This window comes from Anser cygnoides, chromosome 1, assembly GCF_040182565.1.
Source record: "Anser cygnoides isolate HZ-2024a breed goose chromosome 1, Taihu_goose_T2T_genome, whole genome shotgun sequence".
Classification (NCBI taxonomy): Eukaryota; Metazoa; Chordata; class Aves; order Anseriformes; family Anatidae; genus Anser; species Anser cygnoides.
In genome coordinates, this window is record NC_089873.1 from 140,890,001 (window position 1) to 140,911,097 (window position 21,097).

General features: G+C 41.3%; 1 protein-coding gene across 3 annotated transcripts in view; it reads left to right on the plus strand.

The window, feature by feature from the left end:
• Positions 1–8,888: 8,888 nt before the first annotated feature.
• Positions 8,889–21,097, plus strand: part of GABRB3 (gamma-aminobutyric acid type A receptor subunit beta3) — a 116,549-nt gene continuing 104,340 nt past the window's right edge. For 2 of the 3 annotated variants that reach the window (XR_010826651.1, XM_066983456.1), the window contains exons 1-3: positions 9,907–10,097; positions 10,210–10,301; positions 10,423–10,490. Coding sequence is in view for 2 of the 3 variants with exons in the window: in XM_066983456.1 (XP_066839557.1) it covers positions 10,018–10,097; positions 10,210–10,301; positions 10,423–10,490 (240 nt within the window). In the remaining variant the exon portion in view is untranslated. Of the gene's footprint in view, positions 9,351–9,906; positions 10,098–10,209; positions 10,302–10,422; positions 10,491–21,097 lie in introns of those variants that run through there. The other variant, XM_066983465.1, reaches the window with a different exon arrangement.

Consider the following 21,097-nt stretch of genomic DNA (forward strand, 5'->3'; position numbering starts at 1 on the left):
AAGGGTGATTCATCTACACTACTTCAGTCTTTTTCAGCCTTTGGAGTTGCTTTCAGTCTTTGGACTGTTGTTTGTTTGTTTGTTTGTTTTTCTTTTCCATTGATTATTAAAGTAGCCTATGGTAACTGTCTGACACATTTAATTTTTGATGTTTACATCAGTAAGGAGGAACCCCAGTGAGAAACATTCTGAATTGTGGTATCATCTAGAAATTGTTCAGGCTTTGAAAAAAGACCAGAAAGCTATTATTTTGTAGTTCAGAAAAGTTCTAACCTTCCAGTATAGGTTGCTCACGGTATCTTTTCTTGTATTATATTGAGTGAGACTTCAAGGAAGCTGGGGGAAAAAAAAGGGCAGAAATATGAGCTACTATTTTTGTTAGTTTAATAATCCTAAATGCAAAACATTAGCTCTTTCTAGCAACAAAACCTCCACCAGCAGCAATACTAAAACCATATGCCCTCCATTTGATTTACCATCAACGACTGCCTGGCTGCACACAGAGCCTCTCTGCTAATAGTGGCTCTAGGCAAGTGCATGTATAATATTCAAAGCAGTTTTGTTCTTTTATTAAAGTTGTGATAAGGATGCAAAGCATTTTAATGGGAATAATCAATTATATAATGATATTCATATACAACAAAGTGCTTTTAATATAAGTACTTTTAATGTGGTGCTTTTGTGATGGGGGAATTACTTTTGTAATACTTCCAGAAGCATGTCTTCTACTGGTGCCAGGCAGACAGCAGTAGGAGACTTCTGTAGGAGATGAACTCAATTTACTCATCATTCACAAGAAGGCATTTTTCAATGCAGAGACCAAAGGATTTTACCACTCTGCTGAATAAGAGAATTTCAACATCAAGATGTGTCTACATTTTTCTATGAGAAGAAAAAAATGGAGTGCATTATCAGTCTGAATAAAAGCCCATTGTGAAACTTCAACGTTTAAAAGATGACATTTGATTCTTTCCTGATACATTTGCCTAACCGTTTTCCCAATCTCCCTTGCTATTACAATTTTTCTTCCAAAAAAAGAAGCTAAGTAAATTCTATCCTGATATTGGCATTTTTGCTGATGGATGCTAAAAGTTATAAGATAAACGGTGGCCATACAAGATGTTTGCACTGTTTTGAAATTTTTTAATAAATATATTAACAGAAACTGTAAATTTATGTAAGCATCTTTTTATCTAATGTGTATGGATATATTTAGCTAAGGGAATCAAAACCAGACACTTCTTTTATCTATACTGTACATGGTAATGTGGAAATGATGCCCTCTTCCACCCATAGCTCATTTGCTATCAATCCCAAGACAGTTTTCTTGATATCAGCTAAGATGCATCTTCATCTGTCATTCCTTTGGCTATGTTTGGGAGCACAGTCCTAAAGGAAGACTAAGGCTAAGCATGCTCCCTCACTCTATATCCAACCTCTGCAAATGTAGAGTGCTTACTCCAATACCTTCCAGCAAGTGGCCTTGTACATTTTGGGAAAGAACCCAGACCTCTTCTCAACACTGACCATGTGACTCTACCAAAAGGAGATATATGACCATAGTCAGGGGGTAAATTTGGGTCAGTCTTGGGGCTTGAGATGCTCCTTTGCTGTCCTTCCTCCCCTCCTCTCTCCTTTGCTAAACTCAAGAAATTACACCAAGCCTACACTGAATCACGGAGGACTGGACAAGAAGTGTGGACACCATAAAAAAGTATCCTTGAGAATGGCAATCTAACCACAAAAGTGTGGTCTCAGGCATGCAATACTGTGATCTTTAAATTTAGAGCAATGTGGCTTGTGAATCCTGATGCCTAGAAATATCAAAGAACAGGATTCACGTGAAGATTAGATGTAGGTGTCTACATGAGAACTGCGTGCTCCCATTGTGTCAACAGAGATCCAGTCAGCTCAGTGAATGGAACCTACATATCGGAAGCTGGGGATCCTTGTCTTGTATGGGATCTGACCCAGGAGGCTCAACTCAGTTCCCAGACACAAGCATCCCTAGCCGTTGAGATGGTCCAAGGTATCCACCTTGGACTTCAGTCACCTCTCCAGAAGAGCGTAAGTCTCCTCTAGGTCCTGTGTTACATCACAGCTCTACACAGTGTCTCAAGTAACTCGGGGCATCTTAAATGGACTAGACGGTGGCATCTTAACTGGAGAGCTGCCCAGCTCCACCAGTTCTGTATTAGATGGCTGGCTACTACAAGGGGATTCATGTCATGAGAGAGACTCCACATGTCCCCACCCAATGTACATAAGAATAAGGCATTCACAATATTCAGCGGTTAACGTCCTTTATCCAGTGCATATTTAATGTGAAATGCATAACCACTCCAGGAACAGGGACCAAACCCAATATCTACCTTTCCCATGTAAGTGGAGCTTAATGCATTCATACTCAGGATCATTTACCCCATGCTTTTAGTTCTTCTCTTTAACTTCTCTAAGCAGACAGGTACAGTAATGCACAGAGACATAAATCAGATTGGAAGATACAAATCAATATTTATTATGGAGTGCCCCTTACATTCATCACGCCTTATCAGAAACTACTTAGCTAAAGCTTATATTTTATTGCTGATTCCAGCAAAGCCAACACATTCCAGACAATATCTCCTTGTGTTCCCTCTTAAACCCCTTAAACCAGTGGCATTATTTCAGGAGAGCCCTTTGCTCCCACATATTCTGAAACAAACAAAAACTGTCAGAAAGAAAATCTCTTCTCTAGTCAAAAAATTCAAAATGTGTTCTGAAAAGTAAGATGGATTTCAGTTGGAAAAGCTCAGAAATACTGAATTAAGCTTCAAATCCTCTATTTTCCCCTTTTTTAAATCAACCTCATTTGTTCAAACACATTAAAATATTCAAAATCTCACATCTCACAACGTATTTATTTTTATATTGAATATATTGCATTCCACTTCAGTAGATTTTTTTAGTTCAGCTTACAAAAAATAATAAAATAACTGAATTGGATAATGTTCATCTGGATCAATTAGAATTTTTTTTCTGAAAATTATTCACATAGCTTGATCGAAACTATATTGTTGTATCATGTTTTTCACAAAAGCAGTGACTACTTTTTTCCTTTTTCATTTCTTGGCAACCTAGTCATGGATCTATAATTAAAAACCACTTAGACAATTTCCAAAAAATTATTACAATGCTGTCATGCCAGGGGTTGAACAAGTCAATTTAAAGATTTTTTCTTCTATCCCTAGTTTCTACAATGATGGTCTGAAAACCTTTGAGGCCCTAAACTCTGTTTTGGCAATGGACACAGGGCATGCAAATGATATTCTCTCTTTCTCTCTTTTCAGGAATGCAGTTGAAGAAAACAAAAAATTATATGCAATTTACGACACAAGGTGAGTAACAAAAAGTACTTTTAAAATGTGATTATTATCTATAAATGGAATGTTAATTCTTTAACAGTTACCAACTACTGTCAACATTTATTTTAAAACCTTATTTTTCCTGAGCCACGACATAATCTTTAAATTAAAGAATAATACCAAATATTTTAGATCATCATGCTCAAAGTTCTATATCTACCTAATAATGTTTCCCCTTTATAGAGAGAGATTACCCTTTGTATATAGAGAATATGACAGAGAAATTTACTTACACAGCCATCTTAATTTACATGTTATCCCACAGATGGAATATGGCCCATGATCCCACTCTGTGTATTATGAGCTTAACTGTGGCTGTTTCTGATGCCAGTGCTTTGGGACCGAGAGAGAAGGGCTAGCTGGCACAGCTTGGGGAAGAGGGGATGCATTTAAAAAGACGACGACGAGGCACTTCCATGAGCACAGTGCTGCGCCTTGGCAGTGAACAGCTGGGGATGCAGCCTCTGTATAAACACACCTCCACACTCTCCACACTCTGAAACATTTCCTTTCCCCCTCCTTAGCATAAGTTTAAAAAACAAACAAACAAACAAACAAAAAAAACTACCTAGACAGCAAGACATACATCAGAGTTTCACTTTATTCAATCCGTAGCTTTTTCTTTGTTACCCTGTATTATCACTTCCAGAATTCTTCCTAATCTTAGCAAATCAGGATTGATGCCAAATCGTTTCACTGCACTTGCTTCTCATTGCTTATCCTGTTTTATGTAGGAGTGTTTGCATGTATAAATGGCTTGTTGGGTATTTTTGTTTGTTTTGTGTTTCTTTGTCTTTCAACTTTTCCATTGTTAAAATTCAAAGGGACACTTGGATGAAAATGTCTGGAACCTACATTTCTTAGTGTTTTAGCCAATCCTTATAGAGATACATCAGCTAGAATCCTGATTTGATCTTCCTTTAAATATACATAATACTAAATATAAGCAATTCAAACACTTGTCTTCCTCACTCTGTATAATGTCCTGCACAATAGGGCTTCGGTTTTGACTTGGAATTTTGGCCACTCTAGTAAAAAAAATGCATAAACAATAATTATGGCAAATTAAATTCATAATGTTATTGCCTAAATATGAAAACACAAAGAAAGGGGCTATAGCATTCTATTTAGTCCAGCCTTACAGAGAAAAGGTAACTGCTTCATATTATTTTGTTAAGAGTAATGTGCTTCCGACAAAGGGATTTAGATGAAAACACTCAAGTAGAAACACTTAAGAATGAAGTCCTATGTAAAATAACTCTTCTTCAACTGCAGCTGCAGTAAAAAAAAATAAAAAATCAAAACTCAGTTACTTGTTTTTCTAAACACAGACTGTGTCTTCATCAGGACAGAGACTTAAAGAATTGTACTTCCAACACACCAAGGCTTCTCTAATGCATTTGTGTTATTTCAGCACATAATCATTAATCTTTATGATGAAAAAATGTGAGTTATAAAGAGCCTCTATTATTTCTTCCTCTGCCAAGGTGTCAATGGATTTTTATTTTGATGTCTGACTCATAATGTGCATAATCCAGAGGTTTTGCCTCCAAAGGAATGGAACAGTGCAGGAATGCTATTTTAAATTCATTCAGATAATGCAATTTTTTGTTCTATTTTCTTGAATATGAAGAAAAATAACCATCTGAAAATTAAACAGAAGTTCAAAACAATTTGGGTCAAGCCTCTTATCAAAGGCAGATTTTTGTCCCCATTACTCATATTGATTAATACCTCATTCTTGTGTGGCCCACTGAAACATTAAGATCTCTACTACATCAGAACTGTTGACATAACAACATAAATATTTCAGTATAATTAAATGAAAACCAGCAAATTATACAACCAAAGGAAATGGATTCATGCAACACTGCAATCTGCCTGGCAGAAATGGGGACAATGAGTATAAACTCAGTGTAAACTCAACATCAGCAAATATTACATACACTTTCTGACAAATATAGATAAATATACATTATATACATTATAAATTAGGTAAATATAATACTGTTTTCCTCACATAGCATACCCAACAATCATTGCTCATTATTTGAAGAACCAGAGTGCAGCACATGAAACTGTCCAAGTGAAGAGCATTCCCTAAGCCCTGATGCCGTGCATCCACTCCCCAGCCTCCTGCTGTCACTCTAAAGCTCAGTTTCTACTAAGATACTGAAGGAAGAGAAGCAAGAAAGCTGAGCTTTCTGAAGAAAGCATTAAGTTTCTATTGAATAGTGTTTTGGAAAAAATGCCCATCAACTTTTAATTAAATAAAGTAAAAAGGAAACCAGGTTTGGAAATGAAAAAGGAAAAAAGGAAAAAAAAGAAACCTTGAAAATTTTCTTGTGGATTTTTTTTTCCAGCCAGTTTTATTAATTACACCTTCTCAGCAGGTTAAACCAGCAGGCTATTAAAATTGCTGCAAGGCAGAATAGGTAAGCAGCAGCGTGAGTCTCAGCCAAGTAAGATTAATGTCCTGTGTTCCTCAGAAGACAACACTTCAGCTGTAGCAGCAATTCTTCCTACATTTCTTTAGTTTCTGTCTGTCTCTGTTTTGTACCTCTGAACCCTCTGTGATTGCAGTTTGCTTCAGGATAAGACTGGATCTCTGTCAAAATCGGTTAAATGACAGAGAAGCCAGAGAGGAAAATGAAAAAGAAAATGTTCTGATAAGTGATTCTGACCTCAGCGTGTAAGTTGGGTTATGTTCATTTTGTCAGGTAAAGCCTCAGTACCACTTTCCAGTGTAAGAGCTCAGTGATGTATTGCATGATGTGATCAAATACTTCTTCCCTGATTCTCAAGCCAGTCCTTCTCCTACAGTCTGGTGACTGATAGTGGCAGTCCTGCAAATGCATCAGTTGTAAGCAGACCTCTCTCCTTCTCTAGGCATTCCTGTCATTGCCTCCTCTTCTGCATCTCCACTAGTACTGATAGGGATGAACGAACCTAGAATTCGTTCCAAAATTTTGAGTGACTCTTCATTCCACTCCCAATGCCTTCAACAATTTCTATCCTTTAACCAAGGCTGAGCGTGCTCTGCTCTAGCTCCTTCTGAAAGGAGATGATGAGTTCATCCACACAGCACGTTAGGGCAAATCAGGACTGTGCTCATGAATTTAATTGTTTGATCATTCGCACTTACTGTGCTTTGGTTCACTTCACAGAGCAGTCTCAGAGCACATGAACTGGATTCCTTTCTACAAAACTAAGGTGGATAACACACTCCAGCAGCATACCGAACGTGGTCCAACAGCAAACGAGAATTTCAAACTGTTTCTAAGAAAACACACCCAAAATGTGTATAGCATGGATGTTGGGTCCTCAGCAGCAGCTGTTCTGAGCTACAGAGCAGCTTCAGTACTTGCTAACACCAGCATAGCCAAGGAATCCATTGCAACCCCACTCACCCCAAGAACTTATTTCACATCGAGGCTTGGCAGATGTACTCTTCCACATGTACTTGCATCAGCCCAAGGGCAGTCCTTTTGCTCCTCCACACATAATGCTTGCCTTTGCAGATTAGACTTAATCCATTTTTGAAGTGGCCTTTACCAATATTGGCAATGCCAAGGAAGAAAACAGTATTACCGTGCTTGCCTTATTGATCAAAATTTGATCGGGAGCATAGATCTTAACTGTCCAGCGGCATAAAGGCTAGAACACTCACCACAGCAGAAACCATGATAAATTTTAGTCCCTGAACTGCAACATTCGAAGTCTCATCTTTTACAGGAAGAGTTTTGCTGGGACAGAAAGACTGTATGTTAGAAAAAGAGCACGAGTGAGAATGAATTATGATTGCAGCTAAAGGAAGCAGAGAATCGGGTTCCATTTATTTTATCCAGTAATTACTTCATGAATTACTTGATTATGAAACAATGGGACTTTATAGATAACAGCCAAACCAGTAGGCCACAAACTCATGTTAACTCTTTCCCCCTCTCACCTATTTAAGTATTTGCTGTGAAGTAAAACATTTCAAACAGAGATTAAAACCTTACCCTGATGTCCTGCAGCTCAGGCTGATGTCAGGGACATGTCCTCAGATGTTCTTCGATCTAGCACCTGCATGCTCTGACTGGGTGCTTTGTTTTTCTGAATAAAAGCACCCAAACTCCTTCCTGACATGTTTTGAAATAAGCTTCTTGCTTTTTGAAAGGAAAAGTTTAGGAGCTTAATTCCAGGAATAGAGTAAAGGTGGTGAATTTTGGGGCAGGACAAGGAACCTATTTCCGTGCCTTTTTCTTCCTACTGACCACATTAAACAACTCTCCAAATGTCTTTGCATCCATCATTTCCTTAAATACTCTGTGCTGTGTGGAGCTTGTCTGAGCCTTACCTCCAGACTGGTGCTGCAGAAGATGTGTTCTGAGTCTTTTCTGTGCACAAAATCTCAAGTGCCATTTTCACAGTGAATGTCACATGTACAGAGTAGTTGAGATGATTTTTACCTTTCATGAAATTCATTCTAAATTTCTCATTTGTAATGTCATTCAGTTACTGCTAAGCATAATTGAATTCAAAATCCCAAAGAAGAAACGCTCCAAAACTCTCTACTTTCTTGTCCCATCAGCTCCAACCTGGGTTATCTTTAAAATACCCACAAATATATGGAAACAGTTGCTCTGAAAGCTCAGAAAGACAAATACTTAAATGAAGTGATAAAACGTCAGACTCTACATCACTTTTGATTCATTCATACCTCAGATGTGTTTTCAAAGTACCAGAATAGTGCATTAATCAGAAGTACTGTTCTCTAAAATATTTTATTTCTGTTATAAAACTGACAACCTATTTAAGAAAAGTTATTAGTGTTCAAATACACTTTTAAATCACATTAAATTCTTCGTAAGAAATATTTTCATTGATGTTAATGTTCTCTTCCAGCATTTAGGGAGAGAGAAATGGGTTGGTACCCTTCCCTAACTTCACTTTCTCTGAAGTCTTTGAAAGAACCAGTGTTCAGGACTGCCCATCCATAGTATTAAAAACAAACAAAAAACTGGATCCAGGTTCCTCAAATCAGTTATGTATGTACATACAGTTGTTTGATGTTTTAGCCCTTGAGTCAGGTATACTTCAAGTCACAACTCTTAAGTTTTTAAATGGAAGCTAGGATTTCACCTACTTTGTAATCATAGTAATTATGGCACTGTTAAAAACAAAACAAAACAAAAACAAACAAACAAAAACAAGCCTAACAACTTAAAATGAAATCAGGAGATTTGGCAACACTCAGTTCCTCCACATTTTTCCTCATGGCCTATAGGCTACCACATTGTTTTCAAAGCTGGGCCTGCTCTCCCCTTTATTGTAGGTTTCTTATTAATTGCAGAGGCAACAAGGTCAGTATGTATGACATGGATTGCACTCATCTTTCATTTTAAGAATTTGTTGGGGGAGAAACAAAAAGCCACCCGTGCTTTCTCACCCTTACACAAAACCACAGCATTGAAGTGTCTGTCCTCTTCCTTGCAGTTTCTCTGAGGGAAGAAGAGATGGATAAAGTAAAACAGGTTGTAAGAGAAGAAATGCAAAAAAGATATATATCGTTTCCCTCCCCTTGACTAGTAAAATTTTGTGCTCTGGGATAGATCGGTGCCCACCGATCCCGGTGTAACAAGAACCCGGAGCTGGCTGGGGACATGTTTACACTGCCGGTAGGGCATGGCAGAGAGGTCCCTGAATTGGCATTGACAAAGAGCTGGCTCTGGAGCCGAAAGCAATATAGCCAAGTCAGCGGGCTTCTGTTTCCACGCCAATTAGTCCTGCTGAAAGGCCTAATTAACCTGGAAGGAGGTTAACAATAACAACTGCGCTGCCTCCACCCCAACTGGCATTTCACAAGGAGCACCCACAGCCTCACAGGCAACCCAACAGCCAGCTGGCAGCCCCCGCAACACGCCTGTTTGGCACGGGGCCGCTTCCCTTCATTACCCCGGGGTAATTAACGAAGCCTGGGAGCCGGCGGGTTTGGCCCTCAGGAGACACACGACGACGGCCACCTGACAGGCCGGGTGCCCCCACACGTCCCCCTGCCGTGTCGGGGGACACCCCCGTGCCCCCGGCACCCCCCTGGAGCCCCGGGGCGTTGCTCCTGAGGGGCTTCGGCCACCTAAGAGGCGGCGCGGGGGCGGCTGCCCCCTCAGCCCCGGCCCCACGGGGTGCCCATGATGGGGCAGTGGGGTGGCCATGATGTGAGGGGGGGCTACCAGAGGGCGCCGCGAGCTGCCCCGGCTGCCAGTCTGGGGGCTCGAGGGGCACCCGGGGAGCCGCCCCCCGCCGTTCCCGGCTGCTGCCGGGCCCCGTCCCCGGCGAGCCCCCGTTCCCCGCAGGCGCCCTCCCCTCCCCTCCTCTCCCGGCAGGCGGGAGGGCACCGGCGGAGGGCGGCTTCCTCCGGGGCTCGGCGGCTGTGGGGTGGGCGCGGGCGGCTGCTACGGTGTCTGGGCGGGGGTGGGGGCTTTTTTTTGGGGGTGGGAGGGCGGGGTGGGGTGGGGGGGAGAACGGGGGACTGTCGCCTCCGCCTCTTCCTCAGCGGCAGCCGGGGCAGCCGGATCGCGGCGGTGGCGGCGGCTGCTGCTGCTGCGCGGAGGGAGCCCGGGAAGGAGGGATGTGGGGCTTTGGGGGAGGCAGGATCTTCGGGATCTTCTCCGCTCCCGTCCTGGTGGCCGTGGTCTGCTGCGCCCAGAGGTAGGAGGCAGCGTGTCCCGGCGGCGGGGGACCGCGCTGATGGATGGGCTCTGCCCCCCGCCCCGCTCCCCAACCTCGGCCCCTGCCTCCCCCGTCTCTCTCGCCCCCACAGTGTGAACGATCCCGGCAACATGTCCTTCGTGAAAGAAACTGTGGATAAACTGCTGAAGGGCTACGACATCCGCCTCCGCCCGGATTTCGGAGGTGAGTGGCACCGGCCGCCGCTGCCCGCACCCCACCGTTTTGTCCCGGGGCTGCCCGGCCCGGCCCGGCTCGGCTCGGCTCGGCTCGGCTCCCCGGCTGACCGTGTGTGCTCTGCCCGCAGGTCCGCCCGTCTGCGTGGGGATGAACATCGACATCGCCAGCATCGACATGGTTTCCGAGGTCAACATGGTGAGTGAGTGCGGGGGTGCCCGTCCTCCTTCCCCCCCTCACCGCCGCTCTGCCCGGGCAGGTCGAGCCCGGCCGGGTGCTGAGCGCAGCCCCTCTGGGTCTCCAAACTTTCCATCCCTGTAGGACTCGCTTTTTCGGATTTCGCTCCTTCCCCTCTCGGTGCGAGCAGAGCGGGGCTGGGGTTGGCAGCGGCCGCCCCCCGCCCGCTCGGTCCGGGCTTCTTGGGGAGGGCGAAAAGCGAAAAAAAAAAAAGGGGGGGGGGGGGGGGGGCTCGGCGGCGGCCAAGCTCCCACCCGAGCACCGGGGAGCGATGCTGAGAGCTCCAGGAGCGGGCTGCACGCCGGAGGCATCTCGCCTTTTGCTCCTCCGAGCGGGTTTTCGGGGGCTGTCGGGTTGACCGAGGGACCGGCGTGCGTTCAGTGCCTTGCTGCAGCCCGGCCCCCGAGGCAGCGCGGCTGGGTGGGCTGGCGCCGGGAGGTGCGTTTGCCGTTTCTTGTCCTGATCCTGAATCCCAGGTGGAGTTTTCGAGCGTTTCTGAGCAAATTCCCTGTTCCTCCTTCGTCTCGGGTTCTTCCTCCTAACCTTCCTTTAGCAAATCTGAGGTAAAACGAGCGGGCTGCTCCGCGGTTCTGTAGTTACGTTTATGTCATTGCAAATAATCCTCTACATTAAAAAGCGGGGCTCTTTTTCAGTAGATAATGATACTAACACAAGCTCTACCTCTCCTTCAACTCATTGTTGCAGTGTTACAAGCTGACAGAGCCTGGCTTTGTAGGTGATCTGTGTGTTTTACTTAATTCTGTCCCTTCCTTCCCCTGCTTTACCCAAAATGCTGACATAGAAACTTTTTGCTGTGCTTCTGATCTTTGACAGATGGTTTCTGTAGACATACAGCCTGTTTACGGTTCAAGCGCCACCAACATCCTCCTAGATACTCATTTAGGGGGGCAATTGAGGTAGCTCTCATTTGTAAGAGTTTGTTTTAGGCTTCCTGCAAATTCAGGCAGCAGCAGGGACATCTCTTATATTCCACAGGCTCTCCTGTACCTGTAGCATTGCTTCTTAATAAAATGGAAGCTGAGTCCTTGAAGAGTAATTCAGAAGTCTGACTTCACTGTTCTCACTGCAACCTTCCCACCTTTGGCTATGCTTCGTTCTTAGCAAAGCAGTGAATTACAAATTGAATTTATATATAACGTTCTTCTATGAGTGAAGTGCCGCATTGGCAGTAAATATGAGAAACAGACCAAGATGCGAAAGAAAACTACAAGATATGCAGTGATTTTTTTTTCCAGCTTGGGAAGAAAGCCTGTTACATTTAAATAATTTGTCCAACCCACCGTAGCAGGGATATGAAGAAAAATTACATATGCTGCCTGTTATGCTGCTAGACTGAGCATTTAGATCTTAAATGAGACAGGAGCTCCTTGAGAGGACAGGTGAGCCAGCCTAGCACTTGCTTTAGTTTCTAGCAGGGGCACAAGTTAGTGCCTGCTGTTTCCCATGACTTGGCAGAGCTCTAAAGAAATGAAGAGTTTCCTTCTATGTCCTCTAATGGGGCAAGGCAAAGTCTGAAAAAGAGTAATGCTGATCTTGCAACAGAAACAAATAACTGTTTCTAAAAGGAAGTACTAAAGTACTGTTGTTACCAAAACTGTACGTATTTACTTCAGGAAAAAATGAGCAGAAAGGGCTTCTGGTTAGTGAACTACAGCTGGACTTCCAGTTGGTCTTGTCGCTTCTGCCTTGGAAAGAAGTCTTCTATGACTAAGCCTAGCTGTATTCAAGCACTGTCTGAGTTGATTAATTTCAGTTATTCAGGTAACTTTATACTCATTTGCAAAGATTCTTGTGTAAATATCAAGAAGCAGTGAATAAGGAAGAAAAGAAGGAGCTTTTCAAAATTGCTGATGTTTATGTTTTAAGATAGTACTTTGGAGGGGAAAAAAGCCACTGTTAGTTTGAAGACATGTGTCTCTGGTGAACTTCACGCTAGTTACCAACTAAACTTTTAATCTTTGACATATTCTTCTATTTAATGCCAAGCAGATATTTTTAGCTTCGACCTTTAGCCTCATTAACTATTGAAATATCTTACAAGAATCTCTCTGAACTGTGGTAGCATGGACATTAATTCCTTTGATTTAAATCTAGACATTGGTGTAACCTTTTATAAATTAGCTTGTTAAAATTCATCTCTATATTAAAAATAAAATAACCAGGGAATTAACATTCTTCAATTTTATGAATATAAATAAAAAGTTATTACAGCAAGTTTTATTGTACTGCCTTCTAGGCAGCCTGTAATGTAGCCTTCAGTGATGTGATGACAATTCTTTGTAATAAGAATTACAGCTTGTGTCATATTCTTCTATTTTTAATCAAACTGTAGCCTTATTCTAAATGAATCTTTAGTTACTAGGTATTCACTTCACTTTCCAATGGTTTAAAAAATTATTTGTGTATTTTTGGTCTTCCTGTTGAAAATTATTGGAAGTCCTTTGCCCTCCATAAGTCCAGGTTAACCTCCAGCTATGTTTTAGAAGAGACTAATTGAATAGTAATATACATCATACTTAGGTTACATGGAAAAGTTAACATTTTTCTTTACTTATGGTGCTGTAACGCTAAGCTGGATCAAGAGAACTGATGCAAGTATCAGATTGTTTTACTGCAAAGTTCTAAATCACCAGTTTCTATTTGATTTCATAATATCTTGAAAACATCGGGGAGCTTTATTGTTACTTGACCATACTATTTACATCATACTGAAAACAAAATATTTATGAAGTAAAAATAATATGCTTTCATGTTTATACTTTTACATATGTGGTAGCAACAATAGATTAATCAAGTTGAATGTACGAAGTGCATTTTTCAAGGAAGGGTTGCAGTCTGTTAGTGACCTGCATGTATATATATGTGTAAATATATGTATATGTATACATATATATATATATCTCCATGAGTGCTTTATTTCCCTGCTATACTTATGCATGCTTTCACATGATTATTTGCCTATTTCACAAACTTTACCTGAAATTGGGTACTTAGCCACCTACCTATTTTTGTGCATACCTACAATAATTGCATTTAAAACTGCTGTAAGTGCATGTAAATTGTACGCTAATGTATATCTCTAAACAAAATACTAATTGATAATACTAGAATATAGTGAGAAAATACTATAAATCCTTTTACCAAAAAAGAGCGCTGAAGATTACAGTTGTCTTATTACAATAGTTTAGCTTTATGATACATAATTTTACATGATTTTGGTTGATTGTGTTCTGTACTTTCTCTGTTTTGGAGGAATGTTTTCCTTGGATGATGCAAATTGAAAGAGAGTTTTTATGCTTTTTACTAGTCTGTCAGCCTGTTTCTGATCAGACTGCATCCACAATTACTGAATTTTTATAGTCTGTTTTTTCTTTCATTGTTGTTCAACATTTGGTCTGTGAATCAAACGTGTTAGTTCCAGACATATAATTTCCAAGCAGCCAAATACTCCCATAGCGTTTTATTCCCTAAGAAGTTAAATAATCAATACATTGATTCTCCCAACAACCCCTCTTTAAACTCATCATTGTAGCTCGAAGACTAAGGTGCTGTGCTTTCATTTTCCCATCATTTTAGGATGTGGTTTATAGCTTATGTGAGATAAAGCTATAAAGTGGATAGAGAAAATGAGGGGATCAGTACAAAAATGAACCCTTCTCCTTAGAGATAATGTTTTGCAGAGAACGGTGTGATCTCCTGTAAGCAAGGAATCTTGTGCTACTGCTCGCTAAACTGCTCTTGCATTCTCTTTGTGCATACAGGGGACTTCAGAGCTGTTGATCCAGGATTTTTCAAAGGCTCTAATTTCAATAAAATTAAACCAGGAAAACCCAGGAGGCATCATTGGCTATATAGTCCTCCTGCTGTTTTTGAGAATACTGTACTAAGAAAATTAGTTTGACATAAAGTCAGATCATAAAGCTTATGAGTTGTTTCTGAAAAAGATGTAATCTGTTCTATGCTAGCACTGTAATTTTTTATTTTTACATATGTTCCAGTATAAAACTTCAAGTACACATATGGACTCCATTGGGTGCCTGCTATTTTCTAAGCAGTTTTGACATCTTTCTGACAAACAGTGTTTTACTTGCTGCTTTAAGGTCAACTGAAGTTCTTACATAGGACAAATATTGTCTATGTTCCTTAGATAGCGATGCATAAAGAATTATTTCTAGGTAAATTAATTCATACTTCACCTGAAGTACTGGAGACACCGAACCTTCATGCTTCCATTGCTGAGACTTGTCTAGTCTTTCTTCAGATGCCTGAAAAATAGGGTGTGACTCAGTTCTTATAAACTGAGATGTATACAATTAGTTTTCTAAATGTGAGCTGGATTGGTACGCTCTGCGACTATAGTTAATGGAGATGTAGGACGGAATTTGTCTGCTTAGGCAAAGGTGTCTATTGTCATTCTGTCTCTCATGCATCATACTTGCCCTCCAATTTCCAATTCATAAGTTCTGTGTCACGTCTGCATGCTCTGTGCAGCTGTGTTGGATGTCATACCAGCTGCTGAAGTTTAAACAATTGTCTTATCCTTGTCAATACAGCCAATGGAGAGCTATTTAGCTTAAAATAAAGAGGACACTTAAATAGTACTTCCTAAATATTTCAAATGCCCCAAGGTATCCATTTCGGACTCTGACTACCTGTCCAGAAGGGTACAAGACTCCGATAGGTCTTATGCTGTACCTTCCAGCCCTATGCAAATGTTTTTACACAATCCAGGGCATCCAAAACAGCACCAGACAGCCACATTTAGGTAAGTGAATTCTTTCCTTATTAGGGAATTCCAGCCCTTAGGCTGCACATCCCAAGCTCATCATCCAGGTTCCTTCAAGAATCAGGAGGTGGAGGCAGACACTGAGTCTTCGGGCAGCCGCAGTGCTAGGCATGGCGAAACGTAACCTCTGTTTTCTATCATAAACTTAACCTATATTTCCTGCCATAAACATCTACCTTCTAAATACTTTGCAAGCAGAATATCAAAGTTACCTCATGCAGGAAATTGTGACTGATTTGTGGTGTATTTGCTTTGAAGATTCAGATGGAGAAATTGAGTTGTAATAATAGAGTGATTATGTAATTGTGGCTATTACAAACAAGTTTTCTAGCTAGAAGATTCATGTGTGCAATGCTTATAACAAAGCACAGGAGTTTAAAATAAAATATATAATTTTATACACTTTAAAAATATATTTTATAATTTAATTTCCATAGGGAGACTAGTGGATCATAGTGAGTAGATATGATATACATTCAAAAATGATTTTTATGATCTGTATGTACGTATTTGATAGATAATACAGGGGGGAAACGAAGAAAAAAAGAACAAACAGAACAAAATTAAACAGAAAGAAACCCTGCCCGAGCAGGGAAGCATATCTCGAGGCCAGCATAATCTTGCAAAGACTGGTGTCACTGTGCTGGTGATGCGCCAGCAAGACAGCTAGGAGGCAGCAGCAACTGGTACTGCTCGAGGAGAACAGCCTATCTCAGCAGGTTACACTGACCTCTACTTGCCAACTGGCAAGAAGAGCATCCTTCCTTCTAATCCTGTGTCTTGGCTCCATGCGTTTTTCTTCTCTCAGGGAGTATCCTTGGGCTCGCCCAGCGTGCTTGTCTGTGTCTCTTCACTCCTGGGATGTTCTCTAGCTCTTGCTGAAAGAGGGGGAAGCGCTTGTAGTGGACGGTATGATAGAAGTATGACTCCTGTTTGGCCAAGGAAGTTGATGATAAGCTTCTGGGATAGTAGCTGCTGTGGTATGCAGGGTTCTGGCTGTGAAGGAGAAGAAATACCTGTTTTGGGAGAGACAAGGGGATAGTTAATGTTGCTGGAGGGTGACAAGGGCTTTTTAAAGGCTAAATCCAGTTGCTAATATTGAATCATCCTGACTTGCATGATAGATATGATCTTCAATGATATCAACCTGAAATACTTGCAAACATTTCAGGGGACAAAAACGAAATTCAAAATGATCTTTACAAATAAGAGGAATGGTCCTAAATAAAGAATGTAGTATTAGTGGCAAGCACAAAGTGCTATGTTTTGTAAGAAAGGAAGAGTCTGGTTCTTAAAATGAGAAAAAAATGGATAGGCAGCAAGACAGAAAAAGAGGATGTGGAGGCTTTGCTGAACTAGAGTCTAAAGTACATGGAAAAAGTTAATCCAAGTCTGAAAAAAGACGCATCTTGTTCTCAGGTACGTGAATAGGAGTGTTACTCACAAGACATGGGTTTCTCTGTCCACTGTTGGTGAAGGCTGAGCAGGAATGCTGTGTCCAGTGTTTTTGCACTGGTTTTCAGGGAGATGTTAATGAACAGGAGATACGAGAGAGGGAAACAAACGTGTCTAATTAAAGTAATTAGAAAGCAATGCGTATGTGGCAATGTTGAAGTAAATGGATTTGTTTAGCACTGAAAAATAGGATGGAGAAAGGACATGCATTTCCTAGTATGTAGGAAGCTGATGGTGAGAGGATGACAATCAATTGCAATTTAGAACCAATAGGAGTAACACTTGAAGAAATTAATTCATTTCAGATTATTTTTCAGCCAGCTGCTTTGTTGTACCATCTCCTTTGTTGCAGTTTTTTTAGGAAGAGACTGGAAAAATACCTCTTTGATGGTGTTGCTCTTGCCTCTAGAAGGGTTAGGCTTTGAGATCTTTTCCAGCAATGTATTTCTGTGAGTTTGTGCTCCGATTTAAGTATTTGTCAGTGTGGGCACCTCTGAGTTGCACACGCAAGCTTGTCTTCATGCTTTTTCAGATGCCACTGCGAGCCTTATGCTGGTGCTTTAGAATACCAGGAGTCTCCCACAAGTCATTTATAATAATATGCAACTGTCATAGGGGTGTGCCAGGCCATCCGAGGTGTCATTAGTTACCAATGTGTGTATAGCTTCATCATGTTCTCAGCATCTTTGCACTGATTGCAACAGGTGTTGAATATATGTTCTTTAAAATATACTGGTCATAAAGAAAAAAAAAGTATGAGGTCAGGACTTCCGTGCATATAACCATAAGTAATTTTTTACTTCTGTTGACAGCCTTACTGAATGGCCAAGTGATGAAGAAGTACATTCAATTAAGTTATGGGAGTTGAAAATTCAAAGAAGCTTTATGGATTTATACCCACTATGTCTAGCATTTTTTTCCCGTTCCTTTGAAGACAGAAAAAGGTAGAGAAAGGAAAGCATGGTATTTATATGAAGATCTTTATTCATGCACTGAATGCTTATTCATATTGACTGTAGTCATACAGAAAGCTTAGCAGTTTCATAAAGGCGCTGCAGACAGTCTCATGCTTGGCAGAAGACAACAGCAAACATAAGAACATCCCATGGCGCATCTGACTAAAGGTCCATCTGGCCAAGTATCCTGACTGTGATGCTGGCTGGTAAGGGACATGCAGGGAAGAATAAATGTATGTTAATACTTCTCCAGTGTACACTTTTGACCTCCTATAATTCATGATTTGAGATTTCCTGAGTCAAAGAGAGCAATTCTTCTTTAAGCGTAACCAGAGAATTAGGATCCTTTAGTAATACACTTTTTCTCACAACTTTCATTTTAATACAGGTTTGATTATATAAACATTTTTAACTGATGTAATATCAAGTGCAATCCATTAACATTGAAAAAGAATAAAAAGTTTCTGTGGAAGAGGTTGGGTAATATTAAGTTTCCATTAGGGGTTTAAGCTTGTCCAGGACAAACTTTTGTTTTTCTCCCCTATGACACACTCATAAAAAAAATAGCTGGAAGAGAAATAATTTCAAAAGGAGAGTTCATTTAGTATTTATAATTGAATTTCACAGTTCCTTATAACTATTGAGATTGCAATGAAAAAAATGCTAAGTCTAGGCATGTCTAATTCATTATTCACTATTACAGATTTGAACCAATAATTTTGGCAAAATAATTTGTTCTCTTAGCAGTTAGGAACCAGTTACAGGTTGCTGTGTTAATGTAACCTGCATTATGAACCTAATATTGCATGCAGCAGAGAGGGAAGGTAGAACAGCTGTGCTGGGAGGTCTGCAGTTACGCTGGGTAATTGGCAGCTCAGTAGCAGTTAATGACTTTTTTCTTTATACTAATATGAATGTTGAATTTTCATTAGTTCATGGGTATGTCTCCACGGCACAACACGGCACTCTGCAGAGATGCCGGGGTGCTTGTGGTGCAGCTAGTACGGTTTCTGGAAGCTGTGAAGTGATGCCAGCACAGGGCTCAGTACCGGGTAGTTGTGTCAGGGGGAGCTAGGTGCCAGAATAGGACTTGTTTCTCACATCTCTGCATGGGTTGTATAGCGTCTCATTGGAGCTGCCCCTAACAGAGGGGGCGTAAGATGGTGCCTCTCTGGAAGTACTAGCAGGGAGGTGGCGGGGGAGACAACCAGATTTGATTGTCCTAGGATAGATGCTCAGCATTTAGTTACTGTTGAGAGGAATTCAGCCTGTTGTTCCTCCTTATCCAGCCTTTTTGAAGGTAAGTGGAGGGTGTACTGAAGTGGTACATAGCTGATCTTCAGCAGCAGCAAGTAACACTGCCCAGCAGTTTAAGACCCACATAAAATTCTGTGTCTAATTTAAACTACTGAGGGTATTTCAGGTAGACTCCATGCACGTTCTGAATTAAAATACATGTAGGACATGGATGATAACCTTTAAAAGCAAGCTCAAATCCATGTGATTAAAAATAACTCATCCTGTGATTTTTTAATTGAGATGTAGGATAGCCCTGCTATCATTCTGTGCTGGTCTGTTAACCCCCCTGGTACTTGAAAGGAAGAGCTTTATTCTCGAGTCACACGTGGCTGTTTGCTGATAGCATCAGGGATGTTTTAACATCTTCCATTTAGATGCTTATTTATCCATCATGGGCTGAGCAGGGGTCTCATTGCTTAGGTACAACATCAAATGCTGTGGGTGTAATGCAGTTCGTGTGCTACGTGAGCTCTGTTGGGCACGGCCCTCCACTCCTTAGGGCTGGGCTGTTGCAGAGCCCTTTCGGGAGCTGAGTCCTTCTCCCATTTTTAATGGGGAATTAAGTCTGGAGGAGTAAGAAATCAAATCTAATTAGAATACTAAGATGTAAACCAGTGGAAACATTTTTCTGCTTAACCAAAAATAATTCTGTGAGCAGAATTTCTTCTTGGTTTCTTGGTGGTTTCTTGGTGGGTTTCTTGGTGGTTTCTATGCCACTGTAGCTTTAAAAATGCACTGAAATTTTAAAGTTGAAAGTAAGAGATAAAAAATAGACTTAAATATGGAGTTTTAAAATGCACCAACTCAAGATGGGAGAACTGAGTAATACAGAAACTCTTATTATTTGTTACGGATACAGAAGATGAACTTAAGCCCTTTTTTGTAACGTAACACAATTACATTGCTATGTTTCTTTGCAGCAGAAGTGGTTAGCTGTAGCTTCTGACCTCTTAGGCTATTCAGATAATGACACATGGCCTTTCTAAGCATTTTCCAAACAGGTAATACAGGCTTTCTGTTTGGGTAACAAAAACATCTCCCAAACTAACTGTAATTTTGCATAGCAGAATGTTTTCTGGACTTGCAGAACAGATGTGACTCAAAATTCTTTCCTGGAAGAAGTCTGTGAGCTACAGATCTGCTCGATTTAAGAGTTGCCACTGTTGCTAGTCTCAAAAATGTCAAGACTTCAATGCATGAGCTCGTTGCTTGAGGTCCGGCATGCATTCATGGTCTGTTAAAACATTAGCATGGTTTTGGCTTGGTGTTTCCCCACATGGTGCTTGGGTCCTCTCTAGAGATGAGTGCAGGCTAGGTCCGTTCCCAGCAGGCAGCCTGGGTGCAGCTACTTGCTCTGTGAAGTCAGTCAGTTCATTCAGACAGGAGCAAGCTGTGCAATGCCATGCCACTTGTCCTTCGGATCAGAAAACTCTCTGCTAGCTATTCCCTAGGATAGATATAACCAAAAAGTGCAGTTCATTGCATCCATGCAAAATTATCTAGTCATCCTATGTAGTGGAGGAGAAGTGACTCTCCAGAGGGGGATGCATCCTATCTGGCTGGCAATGGCTGTATTAAAAGATAACTTGTTGTGGAGAGCTTGCTTTTTCCCATTCTTTGTACAGGGAGCATGGCTTAGGCCAAATGCCTGTCTTTGGTTTCTGGAAGCAGTTGGTGTGAATGCCACCTGCATGTCTTCTCGTCTCTGCCTTGCCATCTGAGCTCTTTGTTTCTCCGTGGTAATGTGTTCCTAAAGGTAACGTGGACAAATAACTCCCTGTGCATTAGAAAACTGTTGTCGCAAACTTGTTTCTCAGGGATGAGCTCTGCCTCTTGGTCTTGCTTGTCTTCATACCCATTTGCAGTGATGTTTCATAGAATGCTCTGTGTTAAGCTGCGTCACATAGCAGAAAGCAGGTAGATGAGCAGTAGCTAGAAATGTGGAGAGGAAAGGGCTTGAGGTGGGATCCGAGCTGGCTGTGCTGGCCAGTTAACATGCACTTAAACCAGATGGAGACGTTCACCTCGGTTTGGGTAGATACGGCCTTTCC